The sequence below is a fragment of the Vulpes lagopus genome, chromosome 1, assembly GCF_018345385.1.
Source record: "Vulpes lagopus strain Blue_001 chromosome 1, ASM1834538v1, whole genome shotgun sequence".
Taxonomy (NCBI): domain Eukaryota; kingdom Metazoa; phylum Chordata; class Mammalia; order Carnivora; family Canidae; genus Vulpes; species Vulpes lagopus.
Window position 1 is genome coordinate 153,415,447 of NC_054824.1, and position 22,295 is coordinate 153,437,741.

Sequence of the window (22,295 nt, forward strand, 5' to 3'; positions counted from 1 at the left end):
TAACTTAGGGTCAAGTTCCTGAATGTATTTTTAAAAATCAATTATAGAAGTGTATTTTGTAATTTAAGTAAGGCTTTCCATTCCTTCTTTTTATTTTCTTTCACTATTTCTTCTTAACACAAGGTAGATTTATAGAAATTCAGTAATGCTAATGCTTGGCTAGCTGGAAGTTCCAGGAAATATTTAAAAGAAATGATGGAGAATCAGGGAATTACAAGTGAGGCTTGGCTTCAGGTGATCAGGTGCCCTCTTGCTCTGAGCAGGATAAAATCAGCATCTCCTGAGGACCTCTAAGCATCTGACTGGCAGGTGCATTTAAAACAACCATGTGGTGCGGACCAACCAAATGAAGATAGGTAGTAAGTGTTCCTGCGTATGCAGCCTCCGTCATGGTCATACTTGAGCAGCAGCCACTATGTCCCCTTTCCATCTACCCAATGTTCACAGCTAAGTAAGTATCCTTTCTCACGTGAGGTCTTCCCTGACACCACTGAAGCCCAAAATGAACTCAAAGAAAGACTGTGTATTGGCATCACTCAGCAATCATTTTAAAGATCTCATGTCATTCTTGTCTCAGTATAGATCAAAATCACTTTACATCCTCCCAAGGAAATGGCAGTGTTCAGTTTTCAAATCACTTCCTTCTATGCCATCTCATCTTGTAGTCAGACCACAGGGAGGTCGCCTAGACCAGCATTCTCAGTGTAGCAACTAGCTCTTGCAGACTGGAGTCAACCAGGTGCCCTCAGATGCCTCCAAGGATATGAGACTGACCTCCTTCTTAAGGCCAAACAACTTTACTGTTAGAAAGTATTTCCTGCTGTTGAAATGAAATCTATCAGCCTGAGACTTCTACCCATTAGATTGAAGTTTGTCCTCTGGGGCTTGAAAGATTGTTTGATTCTTTCTCCACCTGAAGGTCCTTTAATGTTTTCAGATAATTATCCCAAATCATTCAAGTCCCTTTTTTCACCAATAAAATGTCTCTTTCTTCCAGTCATTAGAGTAGCTTCTTGGGGGGCAGATGCGTGCTATTTTTGAACAATGTTGATTTTGCTTTCAAGTACAACCAAAACAAACAAAAACCTTGTGCCTTTTTCATTTGAAATGATGTTCAGTCACGTCTTGTCCATCCTGTATTTAGTGCTAATCCAGCTCTCTTCCATCTGGATATGAGGCTTACTATTTCTCCATGCAATTTTCCCTTTTATGTGGTTCAGCCCATCATTCTAGTCTGCCTTGATCTCTTTGGGTCCCACTGCCATTATCCAGTGCATTAGCTATTCCTCATAGCTTTGTGCCACTTACAAACCTGATAAGTGAGTTATTTATACCTGTCATAGAGTGACTATACATATGCCCAGTCAGAAGAGAGAAATTCTAAGGTCAGAATTCTCAATCTTTCCCACAAAGTTCTCCTTCTGGGTGTGTCTTGGTCAGTTAATCAGTGCTCTTGTTGCTGATCTTATTTAGTCTGTTATGAGTCCAACAAACTGTTATTTAAACTCTGATTTTACCATCACGTTTACAATGTTATCACAGAAGAACTGTTGCATGCCATATATTTTTGTCATATAGCCCAAATTCACCAGTCAGGAGACCATACTTACAGAGGACATGAAGCTAATCTGTGTGACATGTGCTTGGCGGGCCCTCATTGACTCTTTGTGATCACCACTTTTCTCTTAAAGTTTTCAAAACTCATCTACTTTTTGATTGCTTAAAGCTCAATCTTCCCAGCATGAGCTGTAGGTTCTTCACAATCTGTCTCCAATTTATATACCAACTTAGTCTCTATCAAAGGCATTCCCTCTCTTTGAAACCAGCCATAGTGAACAATCTGCTGTTCATCAAACATTCCTCCTTACTCATGTTTCTATAATTTAGCACATGTTCTTTCACCCACTTGAAGTGCTTCTGTGCTATTTCTCCTCTTTGTCCATCTGGAAGATTCCCATCAGTTTTAGAGACTGATAAAATGTCCTTGACTCTCATCTGTGTGCTTTCTTAACACTTTGTATGCACATGCACTGAACATATCACACTACAGTGAGTGACCCATTTGTCCCTTCTACTGGACTCTGTCTTGGGAAGGTCTGTTCATTACCAGAGACTAACATAGTGCCTGGTATTATGGGGACTTAATAAACATTTATTGAATTCTATGATAGAACTTTCCTAGGGATAGGGTCTGTGTACCAATTTGATTTAGATATCCATTTTCTCCCTTATTTCAGGCAAGTGGGTTCTATTTTGCTGTTATCTCTTCTCTACCACACTTTAGAAGTTCCTGAGAATTTCACTTCCAAATTCCCCCAGGGCAAATGACTGGAACTACTCTGACTCTGGAGGCAAACTTTTTACAACAATCAAGTACCCTTCCTCCTTTCCCAGAGTCCTGGTTGCCTCTTAGAGGCAACATCACATAATGTGAGAAGCATAAGATTTGGAATGTAAGACTGGATTTAAGTTCTGGCTCTAACTCTGCTGAGCTGTGTAAACCTTGAGAAAGAAAGTTCACTTCATCGAAGTCTGGTTTCTATGTTTATTATTTGAGGATTATCCCTCCCACTTTTATTACTTATTATTCTAATCATGTCTTCTATAATTTCCAATTTGAAGACTGTTCCCAGATAAGTGGTTAGAAACCACATAGGAAATGAGTTGCTCTGTGTTTTCCCACCTTCTGGGGTCATGACTATAGTGGCCCCCATCTGGCTGGGGATGCTCTGCTCCCAGGCATCCCAACACCAGCCCTGCTGCCTGCTGAAAGCTCCAGATGTGGCCTGTTCTTGCCATGCTTAGCCATCCTGCAGAGGTACTAACTTTGATCTCTTGTGCATTCTGATCCTGTCACTTGGTTTTCATTACATTCTAGATACCATACGCTGCCTGTTGGGTGGACTGTTTTCAATTACTGTAACTATAGCCACCCCTGGTGTCAAAGCAGCAGAAGTGATGGTCTATTTCAAGGCGACTGCTTCTTCTGATGTGGTCAATATGATCACTACCAGGCTGTCTTTCCAAATACTTCATTTGCCCTGGAATAAAAAGATTTTCACAGTAGAGTAAGAGAAAGCAAATGATAGTTTTGTAATTAAGGAAACTGGAGCTTGGGATGGTCAAGTAACTTGCCCAATGCGATTTAGCTTTTAAGTAGTGGAGTCGGGGCTAAAACTCAGATGTCCTGATGCTGTTTCTACTTCTAGTCCACCATTCCAAAAATGAAAGTGCAGTAACAAACTCAACATGTATCGTGTTTCTTTCCAATTAGTACATGGTGTCCCACTCATAGTACATGCTCAGCTAATTTTCCAATTAACTGAAAAATATATAACATTTAAAAATGGTGTCATTCTAGAAGTAATCTAGATCAGAGTTTAAACATTTCAACAGAAAGGAGAGAGGTATCATCTCCTGATAAGGACACATTTTGGTTTGTACTCTTCTTCTTTAGCCCTCTGACATTGCTATGGAAGCTCTAATTAGCAGGAAAATGGTCATAAAATGGACAAAAGCATGGTAAAAGTGGAGAGCAATTCATTAATGAGGGTATTGTGCTATAAATAATTGACTACAGCGAAGAAGGCATTTTTTAAAAACCTGTCCTTGGGGTAAGATTTCTCAAACCACTTTTCTTTTTTCACTCTGCTTATATCAGTCTCAAATCAATTATCTCTTAAAACGCCAGTGCCATATTGTGAACAGTGTAATCCCTTCAACATTGTTCTCCTCTTTCTGCATGCTCCTGTGTCACTTACAATTCTTTCATGTAATAAAAACCTCAAATTAATAAAATGCTTTCTCCTAGAAATTCAAAATGCCTTTTCCACATTACCATTTAATTAATTCTTAACCATTCTTCTGTGAAGTGGGTGTGTGGTGGGGAAAGGAATAGTTCTCCCCCTTCTAACACACAGGAAACAGGTTTGAAAGGTGGATCATTTCGATCCACAGTGAAACCTGATGCTTATTCACTTTCATTCAAAGCTGTTAACTGGATTCTTCTGTCCATCCAGTCTTTCAACGGAATCATGTTCATGGATTTATCCACAATAAATCAGCAAATAATTATTGGGTGCCAACTATTTGCCATATCCTGTTCTAGACCCTGAGAATACAGCAGTGAATGGGAGAGGAAAAATCCATGACCTCACAGAACTTAATTTCTTTCAGGGGTAGACAGACACAAACACAATCAATAAAATATTACAGTATGCTAAAAGGTGATAGATGCTTTGGAAAGCAAATAAAACAGTGTAATGAGAAAGGGGAGTCAAGGACAGTACATAGACTTTTTTTTTTAAGAGAGAGAGAGAAAGTGTGAGTTGGGGGGCAAAGGGAGTGAGAGAGAGAGGGAGGGAGAAAAAGAGAAAGAGAGAGAGAGAGAGAGAATCTTAAGCAGATCCATGCTGAGCATGGACTTGGGGCTTGATCTCACGACCCTAAAATCATGACCTGAGCTGAAACCAAGAGTTGGATGCTTAACTGCTTGAAACACCCAGGTGCCCAGGAGATCACATAATCTTAATTAAGGCATGTAGAATAGGCTTCACGGACAGGGTGCCATTTGAGTAAATATTTGAAGAAAAAAAGGGAGGAATATCTGAGGGAAGAGCATTCCAGGCAGGAGGAATAGCCAGTGAAAATATACTGTGGCAGTTTCATGCCTGGAATACTTAAACAATCAAAGAGGGCACTGTGACTGAAATAGAATGAGTAAGGAGAGTAGCATACATTGAGGTCAGAAGAGGTAACATCATGTCAGATCATGAGAGCCTCACAAGCTTTTTGAAGATACTTTGAGTGGCATCCCGTGTCATTGGAGGATTTTACATGGAGAAGTGACATGACTTCATTTTATTTTATTTTTTTAAATTTTTATTTATTTACGATAGTCACACACACACACACACACACACACACACAGAGAGAGAGAGAGAGAGAGAGAGAGAGAGAGGCAGAGACATAGGCAAAGGGAGAAGCAGCCTTCATGCACTGGGAGCCCGACATGGGATTCGATCCCGGGTCTCCAGGATCGCGCCCTGAGCCAAAGGCAGGCGCTAAACCGCTGCGCCACCCAGGGATCCCCATGACTTCATTTTAAAGTGATCACTGGCTACTATGTTGGGAATAGATGTAAATGGGAAAGGATGGGAGCAGAGAGAGCAGTTGAGTCATTATCTTCACCCAGGAGAGATTAATCTTGGCTTAAACCAGGGTGGGAGAAGAGGAGGTGGTGAGAATTCTGGACATAGTTTGCAGGTAGAGCTAAATGGATTTGTGGATTGGGCTGTGTGTAAACTGAGAAAGAGAAATTTTATCCTCTGAACTAGACTGGAAACTTCTTGAGGGCAAAAGTCACCTATTATATTTATATTATTCCATATGTACATGTTATATAAGATATATGAGAAGACGTTTTCTATGCACAACATGAAAAAGTGTCTGTTTAGTGGAAGGAGGAAGGAGGTAATTCACACTTCATAAATCCTAGAGCTCCATAAATATTTGCAAAAATAAATGCTGTTGTTATGGGTTATATTGTGTCACCCTCAGAAAAGATAACTTTGGAGTTCTAACCCCCTATACCTCATGGTGTGACCTTGTCTGGAGATGAGGTCTTCAGAGAGGTAATGAGGTTACAATGAGGTCAGCAGAGTGGGCCCAAATCCAATGTGGCTGGTGTTCTTATACAAAGGAGAAATTTGGACACAGAAAAACACAGAAGGCAATGTGAAGAGACACAGGAAGAGGCAGCCATGTACAAGCCAAGGAGAGTGGCCTGGAACAAATCTTTCCTTCAGAGTCCTCAGAAGAAACCAACTCTGCCTGCACCTTGGTTTTGGACTTCTAGTCTCTAGAACCATGAGACAATATATTTCTGTTTAAGCCTCTTGGTTTGTGATACTTTGTTACAACAGTCTTAGCAAACTACTACAACTCTGTCCAATATTTCAAAAATATAAGTCAAATTCTACTTTTTTTCCAAGATAAGATTGCTGAAGCTAAAAACAAACAAAACAATAACAACAAAATCCTTAAATATCATTATTTGGGGTGGAATTATATTTACCTAGTGAAGTAAAAAGGCTTTTGTCTAGTACTCAGAAGTTCTATGTGGCATAGAAAAATAGATGCATTATTACATTCTACAATTTAGTTTGTTTGACAGAAATATCACAAAACATAAGATCCATAAGGAAAATGGTGAAAAAAAATGCTTTTGAATGATGATAGCTGAGGACCACCTATTTACATGGTTTTGGAAAGAAAAGAAACAGCAAAACATCCCACAATATCCATGCTGTTTGCTGTTTATAACATAAAGGGACATTATGTAGGAGGAAAGTACAAAGGAGAACATATTTAAATCTTATGTTCTAAGATCCAATTGGGTTTTGAGAGATGATCTAGTCTAATTCCCTCAGGTTATATATGGGAAAAATGTGAGTCCTAGGAACATTAAGGTGATGAACATAATTTTGGTCCCAATGCTCAATAAACAAACGATGAGCTGTCAAATAAAGCTTAACCATAACAAAGGAAGAAATGGTGAACTATGCTATTCCTCGAATCTTCCTCCATATTTGCCTTGCAACCATAAGTAGCCATAAACTGCCTTGAATCATTAATGCCCGGAAAGAAAGGTTTGCATTAGGGCTGTGGAGGAAAGACAGGTGAGAGGAGAGATAAGACAGATAAAGAGAATGACTAGAATCTTCATGGGAGATCCTTAGATTTTAAAAAATTCATTCTGTTGCTAGAAGCATTTTACACCCCATGTTTTTCAGTAGGACTTTGGAGTCACACAGCAGTGTGTTTGAGTGTAGACTCTGATATTCAGAAGGCATACAATCCAGGTCAAGTTTCCTAACTTGAACTTCAGTTGCTTGTGGGGTAAATTTTGTCAGAAATGGTAAGAATATCTGAATGTGTTTAAAGATAGTAGGACTTCAAGAAATGGTTGTCTTATGATGGTAATTGTCTTAATGGGCTTCAGAATTGGTCTTTGGGCCTTACTAGAAACTCCTCCCCTTGTCATCTTCCATGTAGATCTCCTATTAGTCCTTTAAGAGCCTGGTTGGAATGTCAACGCCTTCGATACTTTTGTTGTTCAGTTTTTCACTTTCATGTGACATTGGCTTTAAGGTTTTTGTATCTCTAACTTGGATTTCTCGTGGAATAGTGAAAAGGACTGGAAGACTTGGATTTGATCTCTGCCAGCCATTCAGTCAGAGGAGTAGAAGCACTATGAGTACAATGGAGTATGAGGTGTATTATTGGAACAAGACCCTACATAATTGTGAGGGAAGCTGGGGAAGTTATTTTCCAGAAGAAGGAATTGAAAGATCTGAGAAAAGACTCTATTAACCGCCCCACCTCCCCAGAGTCTTAGGGAAGTGGATGGGCTTACTGGGGAAGCTGAGGAGCCAGTCATGGCCAGGCATGGAGGGGGACCATACAGGGGAGCTGGCAGAAAAGTCGATGGCAAGCTGTGGTCTTTGTGAAGCTACTGCCTCTGCAGGTCCACATTCAGGTTTTTGTGAAATGTGTGGTGCTGCCTTCAGGAGGGTAAAGAATTCAGAAAATCTGAACATGAAGTGAGGGAGAACAAAGACATGCTAGAGACTTCTGGGATCGGCACGTGCCAACACACAAACTGCAAAGACCTTCAGAGAGGAATAGGTACCGTCTCACTCTGCTTTCTCAGTCTTGCACAAATTCCTCTCCTCACTTTAATACAGGGAAGTGGATCCTGGGAAATGTAGTTCCAGCTAATTAAGTTGACACAGTACAAACCATCACAGCCACTTACTTAGGGGTTGTGTGAGTGGAATGGGGGAAGTTTACTTAACCTCTCAACTTCCCCTCCCTTATTGGTGTATTGATGTAAAAGAGATAACAATTACAACCAGGATTTTAGGGGGTTAAATGAAATAATAATGTAAACTATGTATTACCAAATATAAAAATTATGTGTCAGATTATTGCCATTAGGTACATTGATTCATTTAGTTAACATGCATCTACTGTGGGCTAGAAACCTTACTATGCTTGGGATACATGACAATGAGCTAAACAGACAATATCCGGGGAGCCTGGGTGGCTCAGCTGGTTAAGCATCTGCCTTTGGCTCAGGTCATGGTCCCAAGGTCCTGGGACCTGCCCTTCATTAGCCCCCAGCTCAGCGTGAGTCTGCTTCTCCCTCTGCCCTTCCCCTTGCTCCTGCTCTCTCTTTTTCGCTCTTGCTCTCTTTCAAATAAATAAAAATAAAAATCTTAAACTGATATTATCCTTTTTGTTATGAAGGTGACTCAGACACCAATGAGATATCCAAGTAGAGATGTTAATTAGGTAGGTGTCTGACTGGATTTCAGAGCACAGACCTACACTAGAGTATACATTTGAAAGTTATTAGTATTTAGGTAGCATTTAAAGGTAGGAGTATGATTTAGCTTACTTAGGGAGTACGTGTAAGTTGAGGAGAAGAGGCCCGAAGACTGAGCTCCGAGACACTCCAAAATTTAGGGATGAGAAAGCTAAAGAGTAACTGAGAGATAGCAACCAGTAATGCAGAGGAGAAATAATAGACATCGGTGTCCTGGCAGCCAAATGTAGAAGGTTTTTGAGAATATGAAAGAGATGAACATTAACTTTTGCTAAAAAGTCGTTTGATACGATAATTGAGAATTCACTATTGGTTTAGTAACATGGAGATTGTTGCCAGAATAGAATGAGCTCAAGACAAAATAAGAGGAGAGGAAGTTCTTGGTGCCAAAGAAAGCCAAAAACTAGAGCAGGAATAAGTGGAAAGTGTGTCAAGGGAGATTTTATACATGGCTGCATCTACATATAGATACCTTATGCAAGATTATACATATGTAGATATACATACACATATCATATCTATATGATGGATAGATGGATGGGGTCCCATGCAGCTGGGGTGTATTTTACACCCCAGTATAAAATATATACAGTTGCCTCTCTATTCTGTTAGTTTGCTCATTCGTGAGAAAGATCCATCAGTGCTGAGCATGGGGGGTTAGAACCTTTTCTAGTGATGCAAAGGAGAAAACCTGCTTCCTTCAGGCAGTTTCCCCTTAAGAGGAAAAATGGTCAGGATGAGTTAGCATGCCCAGTATTCCTCCCAAATTTATTAATTCCATTCGTGTCAACTTCCCAGAAGTAGACTGAGCAAAGGGGAAGAGGTAGGTCCTGGCTACAGCATGAATATTAAGGAAAGAGTAGAGAAGAATTTTTTTAAATGGGAATTTTTATGAAAAACAGCATACTTTCCAGAGCACACATTGTAGAGATTTTGGGAACTGGTGGTGGTGGTGGGGGGGGGGGGGGGGGGGGTGGGGCATGGGTCAGACTAGGCTGTGTGTAAAGCAATTTGGGATGGTATCCTTTGCCCTGTAGTATTCAGAGCAGAGGACACGTTAGACAACTCTGTTCCTTGGGTGAAACCTTCCTTCCTGGGTGGACCTGGGGGAAAATGCATTGGACCCTGCGGCGCTGGCGCTGGGTGTGCTCCGTCCGAACAGCTGTCCCTGCCGGGGGTAGCTTCTGTTCTGTTTAGGTGTAGGGGTTCAGAAGGGGCTGCCTTGCTTATCTTCTGTCTCTCCTCCACACCTGGCACAGCCGAGGAAAGAGATTTTCAGATATTTATAGCTTCCCAAATGTGCCCCAGAAAGCCAGAGACCCAAGTTTCTTTACCATAATTGGGACAACAGCGACTTTTTCCTTCACGTCGTTCTGATCCTTACAGAGGAATCAGCGACATCGACTTGAAGAGTAATTCCGCGGGCTCGGCGCCCCAGGCCTCCCCGGTGGGTCCCCGCAGGTGGGTCCCCGCAGGTGGGTCCCCGCAGGTGGGTCCCCGCAGCGCCGCCCTCCGGCACGCGGCGCGCCCTGGGGACGCCCTTGGGTTTCGCGGTGCTGAGGTCTCCAGCTCCAGCCCGCAGCCTGCCTGCGCTGCGCGGCCCGTTTCTTCAACTTAGGAGGAAGCTGTGGACGCCACAGGCAACAGGCTGGGTGGCGCCACTGGTCCCGGCCATTCCCGTCCCTCCCGGGACTCCCAGGGGTCTCCGTCTTCCCGTCGCTGAGCGCCGCGACCGTCAGTCATCTGGGGCCCTCGCAGTGTCAGCGGAGCCAGCAGGCACGTGATGAGGCTCGGGCCGCGCGGGGCTCCCCGCATCCCTGCATCCCTGCATCCCTGCATCCCTCCGAGCCTCCAGCCCTCCGAGCCTCCAGCCCTCCATCCGCCCGCCCGCCCTGCCCTTCCGGCCGCCGCCCGCCGCCCCGCCCGGCGCAGGGCCCCAGGCCGCCCGCCGCGCCGACTCCGGCGGCCCCGCCGCGTGTGCCCCCCGGGGCCCGGGCGCCCGGGCGCGCGGCGGGGCGGACGCGCACAGCCCCGCGCCTGCGAGCCCGCACCTCCGGCCGCCGGGCCCACGTGACCGCCCCTCCCCCCGCCCCTCCCCCCGCCCCCCGCCTCCCGCCTCCCGCCTCCCAGGCGCGCGCACGGGCCGGCGTCTCGGCTCCCGCGCGCGCCCGGCGGGTCCCCGCGCCCGGAGCAGAGCGGCGGAGGGAGCTGGCGGGCCGGGCGGCGGGCGCGGGGGGAGCGGGCGCGAGCGGCGGCTGCCGGGGCCGCCCGTGCACGGCGGCGGCGGCGGCGGCGGTCTCCCCGGGGCGGCGCGGTTCCGCATCCGCCGAGTGTGATGAGGCTGCCCCCTCTCGCTGCTCCGCTCGCCGCCCGCTGACAGCGCCCGCTCCCAGCCCGCCCCGGAGGGCCGACGCCGCGGGGCCGTGACCTTGGCCGAGGAGGTAAATCGCGGCGGCGGGAGGGGGGAGGCAGCGCCGCCCGCGCCCCGCGCCCCGCGCCCCGCGCCCCGCGCCCCGCACCCACCCTCCCGTGGCGCCCCCGCCCCGCGCCCCCGCCCCGCGCCCCGGCCGGGCTGCGGGCTGCGGGCTGCGGGCTGCGGGCTGCGGGCTGCGGGCTGCGGGCGCCGCGCTCGCCGGTCGGTCCGCGGTGCTGAACCTGCTGCCGTTTGTGCGGGCAGAGCGGGCGCGGGGCGGGGGCTCGCTCCCAGGCTTTCTCGTCTGGGGCCGCCGGCCCTGAGGCTCCCGCGGGCGGGCTGCTGCTCCCCGCGGCGACCCCGGTAACGGCCCGAGGGCTGGACTCCCGCCGCTGCCGTGGCCGGGACGAGCCTGGTCCTCCCGGGCGGGGATCCGTCCTGACTCCCCAAGCGGAGCGCAGAGCGGGCCGGGGGCGGGCAGCGCCGGCAGGTGGACGTGGGCCGGGCTGCCCGGGCTCTGTGCGGGAGCCCCGGGGAGCGCGGGCGAAGTGCCGCGGGGGGGGGGGGCCTGCCCGAGGCGCTCGCTGCCGGCGGGGACTGGCCGGATACCTGGGAGCCCGCGTGCGCCCACGGGCTGCGCCGCCTTCCTGCCCTTTCGGGAAGACACCATCGGGCCGAGATGCAAGTGTTGGGAAGCGAGAGAACTCTGTAGCGCAGACATGGTGACCGTGGGCTTTTTTCTTTTTTCTTTTTCTTTTTCTTTTCTTTTTTTTTTTTTTTTAGGTGAGCATCAGACACTTTTTCAAATGAGTGTCCAGAAGATCAAAGTCAGTTAAAACCATTGCCAAACGACTATTCTCACTAAAAGATTGTCATTTCTTACCACTTCCCAAGGGTACTGTAGGTGTAAATTCAGATTTAAAACAAAAACAAAAATCAAAAAACCAACCAAACAAAAACTATTTCTGTGCCACTTGCTCCAGCTAGCCCCGACATGTAAGTATGCTCCATGTGGGGTGGGTGCTGTGGATTCTGAGGAGGTTTCAAGTCACCCCGCTTGAGCACTGCCATTTGCATTTCACTGAAGTCTCCCTAACCCTTTGCAGCGCAGACCACTAATCCCAGTATCTGAGAGCGCACCAAGTGTGGGGTGACATGGCCCAGGGGAATAATTACGGGCAGACCAGCAACGGGGTGGCAGATGAATCGCCCAACATGCTGGTGTACAGAAAGGTAAGAATTTCTTCACTTTCTTGGAGAGAGGGAAACTTTTGGCTTCTTGGGTTTTGTTGCCCGCCGCCCCCCCCCCCCAACCCCGTCTAGTGTATGTGTCCACTTTGTGGCCTCATAGATTTGCCAAATTACCAAATACAGCACAAATATAGCACACTATACTTGAAGATAATCTGGTATTCCCTACTGTGTAGAGACACGGTGAAGTACACGAGGCCAGCCTTACTCTGCCCTCTTCTTTCCCTGATGATTTCACACAGATTAACCTGCGATCAGCAGTATCAGCAACTTTGGGCATCCCACATATTTTGTTAAATGTGTGATTTTATGCATCCCTAATAGTTTTTAGAAGCTTTTTCATATACCTCCCCCCCCCCAGCATTTGTGTTGTAAGGAATATGTAAATGTGTAACATTTTAGAAATGAAAAGACCACTTTGCTGTTCTGCAACAAGAGGGGATGTGCCTGTGAATCTATGGTTGGTTTAAAGATTTTACTTGTGACTAAACAACTCTCATTTTCCTTTTTTTTTTGTCTTAGCCTAAGTTATTTTTTACTTTGGGTTATTTTATTTTTATGATTTTGTTTATGGGTATTTAAGTCCTAGTGGCATATGACCATTAAACTTTTATACTCAGTTTTTTTTTCCCCCCAGAAACTCATCTGACAGTTTTATACATGCTATCAGCAACAAACTTCTAGACACTGAGCCACCATAATAAAGATGCATTTGAATATTGTGTGTGCTTTAGAGTGGTTGCTTAGGTAACTTCATTCTGGTCACAACCAACCATGTCACTAAGATAAAGGAAGCGATATTCTTTAACTTCTGTACCAATCGTTTCTATTGCATTTTATGCTGGGATTATTATTTTTTTTGGCGTATTATCTGTAGTACTTATTGGGCAAGATTTCTATGTAAATGTTAGCAGTGACAAAAAGGAAATCATACCTTGGAATCAAGAAAATTGTTAAAGGTTTAATTAGTATGAGCTCATTGAGGAGTCCGGGATAAGTTTGAATATGTTCTTTCATGAATACAATTGTAAAGCTATATGCTACCTTGACCTGTACTAAATCTAAACTCTCCTGCTATGTGGGCCAAAATCACTTAGAGGTGGTGACGAATATGTGTTTGAGGGAATATTGTTATTGCTTTACTGTGAAGGTTCATGAACATCCTGACACAATGTTAGCGATTTTTTTCTCTAGCCTTACAGACAGTACTAGATTGTATACCTGTGAATGCAGTTTTATGTGCCTGGGACAAAACAGTATGATAGGAAATAAAAATTGGAGATTAGTTGCCTATTTTAGATCTAAAGCATCTGAATTGGATAAATTAAGAGCATAATCCACTTGTGCCTAAATTGTTACTATCGTATTCCTACATCAATTGAAATAACTGGATATTTGCCCATTCTGTATAGAGTTTGTTCTGAGAAGAGCTATTTGGAGGGCAGTTATGTGTTTTTTAAGTAAGTTTTAATGTTTTTATTGTTTGGTATGCTTTTACTATTTTAATATGCAAGAGGTGGCAGTTGTAAATTCTATCTTATAGGTGTGTGCCTGTGGAGAGCTGGACTTTTGGATGTAAAATTACAATAGTTAGCTGCTTTTATTCAGTCATACTATATTTTTCTGATTCCTTACAGAAGATTAAGGCTACGTTGATTGGACACCTAATGCTTATCTTGATTAGAAATGAACAGTGTAAAAAAAAAAAAGAAATGAACAGTGTGACATGTATCCATGTGTCTCATTTAGTCAATTATTATGAGAATAAATGAAAAAAATGAGGCTAGGGGTTTTAGAAATAGTTATTAGGTTATATAGTATACCTGAGCATCTTATTGCTAATTTTGAATTTATTCTATAAGGTGTTGTAAGGCACCAGATTGCTGCTAGTGCTACTTATAAGTTGACAGTATTGCTTCAGGATGAGAGTATAATACCTCATTTTTTAAACATAATTTTGTTGGTTAAGCTTGGAATTGCTTGTGCTACTTATTCTGTCATCTTTTTATTAGCTCTTTGTTTAAATTGACACAATTTATTTTTAGAAATTATTTCTCTGATAAATCGTTAGTAGAAAAAATAACTCCATTCAGTAATTCATACTCCCAATTCATAACTATGGATTGCCTGTCTATTCCTTTTATTCCGTATGCTTATGTATTTTGTGTTTTTGATACAAATAATCATGTATAAATACTAGATAATTCATGTAATGAGACACACATCTGTCTGTGTGGAGACATACAATCCGACCTCATGGTTTCATTTGACCATTTTACCCATTTCTTGTGTCTTCTGTGTTCAATGGGCTTTACATTTAATGTTTTTTCAGGAGAGGCCAAATATTAATATGAAGAACAGCAAAATAGTTGGAGAGTGGTGTAGACTACTATATGTTGCTAGGATATTTCATCTGCTCCAGCTGCTTAAAGGAAGAAGCACTCCATTACAAATGCTTATCAATCATGGAGTCAATCATGTTTAGAAAAGAACTTCGGTACCAACAGCGCATTGCTCAGTAACAGTGGAGAGAGTGGATTAATTGCTGTCTTATCAATTCATGCCAGTTTTCTACTTCTGCTACACTATTGCAGTGTGGTTCTTGGAAGTAGGCTCTGGGCTGGAAACATTCATAGTGTTCTCACCATTCCCCCTCCCCCCACAGGCCATCTCCTGTTTACTGTAAGGATTCTGGTGATTTACACGCACCTAAGATATGCATGTGCTGTTTCCATTTTGTCTGGATAGGTTATGAATGACGCATAGTAATGTTCCTGTGAGAGAGAGGAAGTAGTGAATGGTTAGCAAAGTGGAATGCACAGAAAAGAGCTGAGATGCATGCCTTTCTTGTGTTTGTCAAGTGTCCCTCTCCCTAGTATGATTATCCTCATACAGATTATAGGATTTCTCCAAATGATAGAAAAATTTCAAAGGTCTCTTTTCCATGGAGAATTCTGTAGTGATGTTAGGGGGAAAATGTATAGTGTGTAAAATGATCATGCTCCAAGCAGAGTGAGTGCCACTGTGGTGCAGGCTGTGGTCAATAGTAATGCTGCCTCACGGTCAAGGTTGGCACCTGCAGGTAAGTCTGGGATATTCATATTTCACATGAAGCTTCTTGGCTTCATGTGAGGGATCTCAGGTGGAAAGATGGATGAACTAGATAAATGGGATTAAGAGATACAAACTCCCAGTTATAAAATAGAGATGAAGAGTATGGCATAGGGAATATAGTCAATAATATTGTAATAATATTGTATGGTGATAAATGGTGATGACACTTACTGTGGTGAGCACAATTCCAATATAGAATTGTATCTGTATGTTGTACACCTGAAACTAATATAACATTGTAAGTTAATTATACTTCACTAAAAGAATTTTAAAAGTGAAGGGTCTCTGTAGGCTTCATTTGATGTCGTAGGTACAAGTTAAAAATCCATATGGACAAAGTATATGCCTTATCAATTTTTCAACTCATCATGCTGTGTGTTTTTTTTTTTTTAAATAAGGATGTGATTAAAGTTAGAGTGGTTATGCCACTTTATGTATTTGAGAACACCTTATTTAAAAGCTCATTATATGCAGCCCAGCCACATTTAATTTTGGGGCTTTCTTAGGCTCCCTTCAGATAAGCCTTAACTAGAATGGAATTAGAAGTAATCAACTTCTTTAAGAAGAGACCCACCTATCTCTAACTTGCCTTGGCTTTAGGCTAGCTTCTAGAAACATTTGTAGAGGTGAAGACTTAGAACTCAGTTTTGTTTTGGGTTAATGAGGCCCAAATACTGCTTGCATTCTTGCTGTGTTCTGGGCAGAGTCCTTGTTCCAGGGTGTGGCACTGGCTGTAGAGGATGGCTGAGCTGGAACCAAAAGTACAGGGAGACACATTCCAAATTTGGTGTCTGGCCAGCATGCTGCCCACTAGACAGTATACATCACTTTTTGTCCAGCAGCTGACATTCCTGCATTTGAAAAACAAAATATCTAGGGCACCTTGGGGCCAGTTTCTCAAATTGGCTGGAATGCTAGCTTCTCACTAGCAAGAATGCTCAAAATGACCAATAATTTCTGATACTACTGCAGCAATCATTTATGCTCCAGGTGCCAGAAGAAAAAAATCAAAAATGTTTTCCTTGTTTGCTACCTTAGTGGGAGGAACATGTTTTTGGAGATAGCTAATCTGCATGTCCACCACACCTGTGCCCTCACCTCACATCCTTGTCTCTGCCCACCCTCTCCTTTGTCCTGTGTTCATCTCTTCTCTTCATCTTCCATGTACTCACAGTCTTTCCAGTTGCTTCTTTTAATTTCTTCTTTTCAAAACAGACCTCAGAGTGAAGGTAAGTTTTCCTTGTGATCATGCTTAGTTTAGTTGTAAAAGAGAAAATGATGCCTTTTGGAGAAGATAGCAGATTCCAGCCTTGTTTGGGTACCTGTTATGCACAGGCTCTTGGAAGGGTGCTTTTAAACTTGGTCACATATGTGCCATGGGGTTCAATATGTTGCTGTGTATGTGGTGTGGCAAAAGGTTAGTCCTTGGCGACCAACTGCTCTGTTCTTGAAGAGCAAGAGGGGCCCACTGGCCTTTCCTGCAAAAAGGTGCCATGGGAGATGTCACCCTAGTAGGACAATCACCTATGCTGATTGACTTTATCTAGACCTTGCCTTTGAAAGCTATTTGTGAAGTCCATCTGTTCCATGAGAGTACACATACGCATAAGAAAGGAGAGGGACTTACTGCTACTTTGGAAGGAATCAAGCCCCTTCCGTTCTTAGTCTTAGGGGTGGAGTTGGCTGACATTTTTTGCATTAACTCGGTGCTTTTGTCTCTTTAGGATTTTCCAATCTGGTTAACCTTGAGGGTGTCAAGGACAGGCTATGGACAGTGGCCTTGAACTCCATTATAAAAAATAACCATTGGCACTTTTGAACCTTTCTTATCTTGGTCTTTCTAGGTTTAGGGTGCTGGTGAAGAATATTTATAACTGATAAGAGAAAGGCCCATGAGAAAAGTGAGGGATGTTTGCAAGTAGATCGTCACAGAAGCCTTTAAGCCCTCAGATTTCTAAATTAGGGGTTTCAATGGGAGGCAGAGACCAGGAGATATGTCTTGCCATTGCTGAAAAATTCCAAAATGGAAGGTCTTCTATGTATTAGATTATTTGAAAGTACCTTTCTGGACTAAGGGATATTATCTACTATAAATACGAATTTAATCTGTCTGAATCAAAAGCCGACCGATTTTCCTCTCAGTTACATAAATACTGACAGTTGCCCTGAGATAGAATAGGACTATCATCTGTGATGTTTTTGCTGAGAAGTAGACATTTTATGAGTAATAATTCAATGATGGATTTTGGATAATAATTAACCTGCGTTCAGAGCAGGAAAGCCTTCCACAGTTGAGCTTTTCCCTCACCAGTTGTTGCTTGCCAGTGCTATTTGTGGGATTAAGATAAGGATTTGTGGCCTAAATTTTATTTCCTTTATTTCCCACCTCCAGCCTCCACGAACCTAATTGATCAGAAGAGAGTGAAAATGTAGGAAAGAGAAGCTATCTAGGGATTTTACTGCCTCCTAATAGCCTTTGTGGTTCTACTGAGTGATGGAAAGCAGGGTATTTTTAGGTGGTGTGGGTGATGGAATGTGATCACTGCGGAGAGTATGGAAATATTTTGGATTTGGATAGTTTAGTGACATAATAAATATTAAGTCTCCTTGAAAAATAGAATTGTGAAAAATAAGTAACACAGATACTTGGCTCTCGCTCCCCCTTTCATAGCAGTGAAAAGGAGGCATTAGAAGGTCAGGGTGACAGGGACTTCTGTTTTACAAAATACCAATCTAATTATAAAATAATTGTAAATGATAAAGTGGGTACTCGGTTCCTTAGGGAAAAAAAGGCCCACTTCTTTCTGCCATTTGCCCAAGGCTATATGAAAATTTAACTTACCCTCTTTTCAATTCCCCTTGTTTTGTGTCTAATTCAATTAACAAAGGTCTCAGGACATTGGAACTCTAATAGACATTCATGAACTTGGTTCCAATTCCATTAAAATTGCCACCTGGTCTAGGCTGAAATATTTTGTCTGAGGAACTCATCCAGAGAAATAAGTTGGCTGTTCTGTCTTCTGAAAAATATGGAGGGAAATGGCAGCTTTGTGCCATTAGCTGGGTTCTTAGGAATAAGTGTAGGAGCCTTCTCATTTTATGTCCTTTCTGGTGATTAGCAAGTGAATGTTTTCTTAGGAGCCAGTGTGCTGAAGCAGAAGAAGCATGTGAAGTACAGTTGGGTGGTCTTGGTTTTAAATCTTGCCTCTGCCGATGTTTACCTCTATGGTTGTGGGTTAGCAACTAATTCCTTTCACCTCAGTTTCCTTATCTATAAAGTAATGTAAACCAAAAATGCTCCTTTCATAGAGCTGTTTGATGGTAAAATGAATTATCTCAGGAACTGTCTTGTAGATACCCTAACATATATTAGATTCTCAATAAATACTATAACAACAATAATAGTAATTATGATTCCTGTTTATTTAGTTAAAATTATTAAACACCTTATGTGTGACGTGAACCACTAGGTTGTTAAGTTTTTTGAAGGGAAAAAGGTGAACATTTTCATAATATTTCATGTTATTTCCTTGATAGTTAGAGAGGCAGATTCTGTAGGATGCTTTGGTAGTACCATTTTCATGACACTTATAATGTCCTTTCTAATATTATTTAGTAGCTAGTCTCTCTCTTTTTTTTTTTTTGCCAGCTTCTACTTTTTAATAAGTTTTTTGATATCTTATGTATCTCTGAAGTCTGTGCAGTTCTTTGGATATTATATAAACTAAATAAAGCCTTTGAATCTAGGAATTTCAGAAGTGAAAAGGAACTTTGAATTTGTCTACTTTTTCATTTTGCAGATGATGTAATTTAGGATTAGATAATTTGTCTGCAGTCATACAGCTTGAACTTGGGACTTTGTCTTTCGATGGCTTTTTCTTTTAACATTATTATTATTATTTGTGAAACTGGGTTATTTTAATGTTTCTTTTAAAATATTTATTTATTTATTTTAGAGAGAGAGAGCATGTGCTGGTGAGTGGAGAAAGGGGCAGAGAGAAAGAATCTCAAGCAGACTGTGTGCTGAGCATAGAGCTGTCTGCGGGCTCCATCCCAGGACCCTGAGATCATGACCTGAGCTGAAACCAACAGGCTGACACTTAACCAACTATGCCACCCAGGCGCCCTTATTTTAATTTTTTTTTTTTTTAACAGTAGGATAAATAGTTCTCTTGATGACTGCAGATATGTAAGGCTGTTTGGTGGTATTCAGAACCACCACAGTAATGGTGGCTTTCCTGATTGGTGTGTAGTCTGCGGTAATTATAAGGAGTTCTGTTTTGTAAGCTGCTGTCAAAGCAGCAAAACTACAGTCATGCATCCATCATTTTCAGGATTGTTGGTAACCTGCCATATTTTCCCCCCAAATAACCTTGCCTCCTTATGTCACAAGGCCCAACTCACTTATATTCACCTCAAGGACAATACCTTTGGTAATAACACCTAAAGTTGTATATTATGGAGATGAGGGATCCTTTTTTACACCAAACACTGGCAGGAAAATGGTGGATTTCCTTTTTTTTTTTTTTTTAAAGATTTTGTTTATTCATGAGTGATACACAGAGAAAGGGAGAGACATAGGTAGAAGGAGAAGCAGGCTTTCCACAGGGAGCCTGATGTAGAACTTGATCCCAGGACCCCGGATCGTGACTTGGCAGATGCTCAACACTGAGCCACCCAGGCGCCCCAAAAGGTGGCTCTTAGTTCAGGATGTGTTACATGGATCTTTTTGACACATAAGCTCATTGTCCTAATGAATCTTTTATATTTAGGTGGTTTTTGAGTAAAGCCATCTCCAGCACAGCAGGCTTTAGTAACAATCCTCTCCATGCTTTCTTCTTTCTCTTTTCTGTTTGAATAAATTTTAATACTTCAGTTTCTTCCTTTGGGCAAAGGAACTTCCCATATTCCCACTTTCTCTTTTTGTTTTTCTTTAATCATATTGGAAAGTATTTAGCTGGGTACTGTCCCTCCCTGTCCAGTAGATATGCAGGTACTGTCCCTTGTGGAGTCTTTCCATCATTCTTTTGTTTGGTGTGTCTCTTTTCATGCATCTTGATAGTCTTTTCGTAGATATATTCTCAGTATGGCACTGTTTATGGTAGAGCTTAGCTTTCTGGCCAATCATCCTTTTTTGCCTTCTTTGAATCCTCATGAGCCTCTTGATGGTCCGTCTTTCTCTTTTTTTCATGATAATCTGAACAATAGCCATAGCATAATGCCATCCATGGAGCCACTGGGTACACCAAGAAGCTTTCAATGTTCAGGTCTCACAGACCCATGAGCTGACTCCACATATCTTGGGATAGGAGAGACAATTCTAAAATGACTGGTGCCAGAGAAAGCACAACACATCGCTTCTGAACCTCTGTTCTTCACGTTTTCTCTCTCTCTCTGTCTCTGGACACCAAGAAGCTCTCAATGTTCAGGTCTTACAGATCCATGAGCAGACTCCACATAACCTGTGACAGGAGAGACAGTTCTAAAATGACTGGCACCAGAGAAAGCACTACGCGTTGTTCTGAACCTTTGTTATTTATTTATTTATTTATTTATTATTTATTTATTTATTTATTTAATTTATTCATGAGAAGCAGAGACACAGGCAGAGGGAGAAGAAGGCTCCATGCAGGGAGCCCGACGTGGGACTCGATCCCGGGTCTCCAGGATCGGGCCCTGGGCTGAAGGCAGCGCTAAACCGCTGAGCCACCTGGGCTGCCCTGAACCTCTGTTCTTCATGTTCTCTCTCTCTCAACAAATACAGTAAGTCCTTGTGTTTGTACTTCAGTGTCAGTAAGGAATCAGCACCCTGGTTACTCTGTGGCATCCTTGGGTTACCTACCACAGGATGCCTGACCACTCACAAGACATAGATTATTAGATTCCTTTTCCCTTCCACTATACTCTAGCTTTTGGAACCCCAGGAATGATAAGGTCAGGAGCTTGGTCTGCCCCACTCTGGGAATAGCTCTGTTATTGATTTTATTGTAGCTAAAATTCTAGGCAGATGAAGACATAGAACAGGATGCTCTGTGGCAGCACTGTCCAATAGAACTTCCTGCCATGATGGAAATGTCTTTACATGGACTGTCTGATATGGTCACCACCAGCCACAGGGGGCAGTCAGACACTTGAAATGTGGCTACCTGGGACCTGCATTTTAAGTTACACTTAGTTTTAATTTAGATTTAAATAACCCCATGTGGCTAATGATGGTTGTATTTGACAGAGTATAAGAAGTGAAGACTTTCAGGGAAATAGCATCAAACCCAAGAGAAGAGATAAAAGAATATGCTATACTGAGTCTGACACTTGGCACACACAGTGCTCGCAAAAAAGTAGGGCTCCCCAAATGATTTTTTAAGAGGACAAAATAGAAGTGAAGTTTTGAAGGAAGATGATGGCCTCTTAAAGAGATGGTAGATATTATGATAAATGACATCAGCTGCTTATCTAGTTTATTTTCTCATCCTGCAGAAACTTTCGGTGTCTGGAGAGGGTGGCTCTCCTAAGGTGAGATGATGCGGTTGTAGGACTGAAACCTGTGGATACCATCCAGGAAGGGCTCTTGCAGGTGCTTGGTTGATTTGCTGACGTCAGAGACATTTCAGCTGATCTCCATGTTGTTGCACCTTTGAGATGCATCACAGCCATTCTAGTTCCTAACAAGACAGAGAAAAAACCCAGAAGCTTCCAGATAAAAGAGATTTAAAGTGCTTGGAATCCTTGTTGAGAATTTAAAATGGGGGTATAGGGAATCCTTTTTTAAAAGGTCTTTATTTATTCATGAAAGACACACAGAGAGAAGCAGAGACAGAGGCAGAGGGAGAAGCAGGCTCTCTGAGGGGAGCCCAATGTGGGACTTGATTCCAGGACTCTGGATCAGGCCCCGAGCCAAAGGCAGACAGACGTTCAACTGCTGAGCCATCCAGGTGTCCTCCACCTTTTATTTATTTATTTTATTCCTTTTAAGCTCACATCTCTTTCTTATGTCTCAGAAAGTTCAAAGAGGGTGGATAGCCTGTGGGGAAGTGGCAGTGGTGTGCAGAGTCTTCTAGTCCAAAAGGCTGGATGTGGATTCCTCTACTGTCCCTCACAAGCTGTGCCAGCGTGGGCACATTTCTT

At 43.0% G+C, this 22,295-nt stretch overlaps 1 protein-coding gene and 1 pseudogene across 4 annotated transcripts in view; one reads left to right on the forward strand and one right to left on the reverse strand.

Moving 5' to 3' along the window:
* Positions 1-9,171: 9,171 nt before the first annotated feature.
* RGS7 (regulator of G protein signaling 7) overlaps positions 9,172-22,295 on the forward strand; it is a 506,096-nt gene continuing 492,972 nt past the window's right edge. For 2 of the 4 annotated variants that reach the window (XM_041773474.1, XM_041773493.1), the window contains exons 1-2: positions 10,543-10,833; positions 11,912-12,038. In XM_041773474.1, the coding sequence (XP_041629408.1) occupies positions 11,961-12,038 (78 nt within the window). In that variant the 5' untranslated portion in view covers positions 10,543-10,833; positions 11,912-11,960. Of the gene's footprint in view, positions 9,216-10,542; positions 10,834-11,588; positions 11,802-11,911; positions 12,039-22,295 lie in introns of those variants that run through there. The other 2 variants (XM_041773481.1, XM_041773485.1) reach the window with 2 other exon arrangements.
* On the reverse strand, positions 19,464-20,395 carry LOC121472858 (annotated as a pseudogene).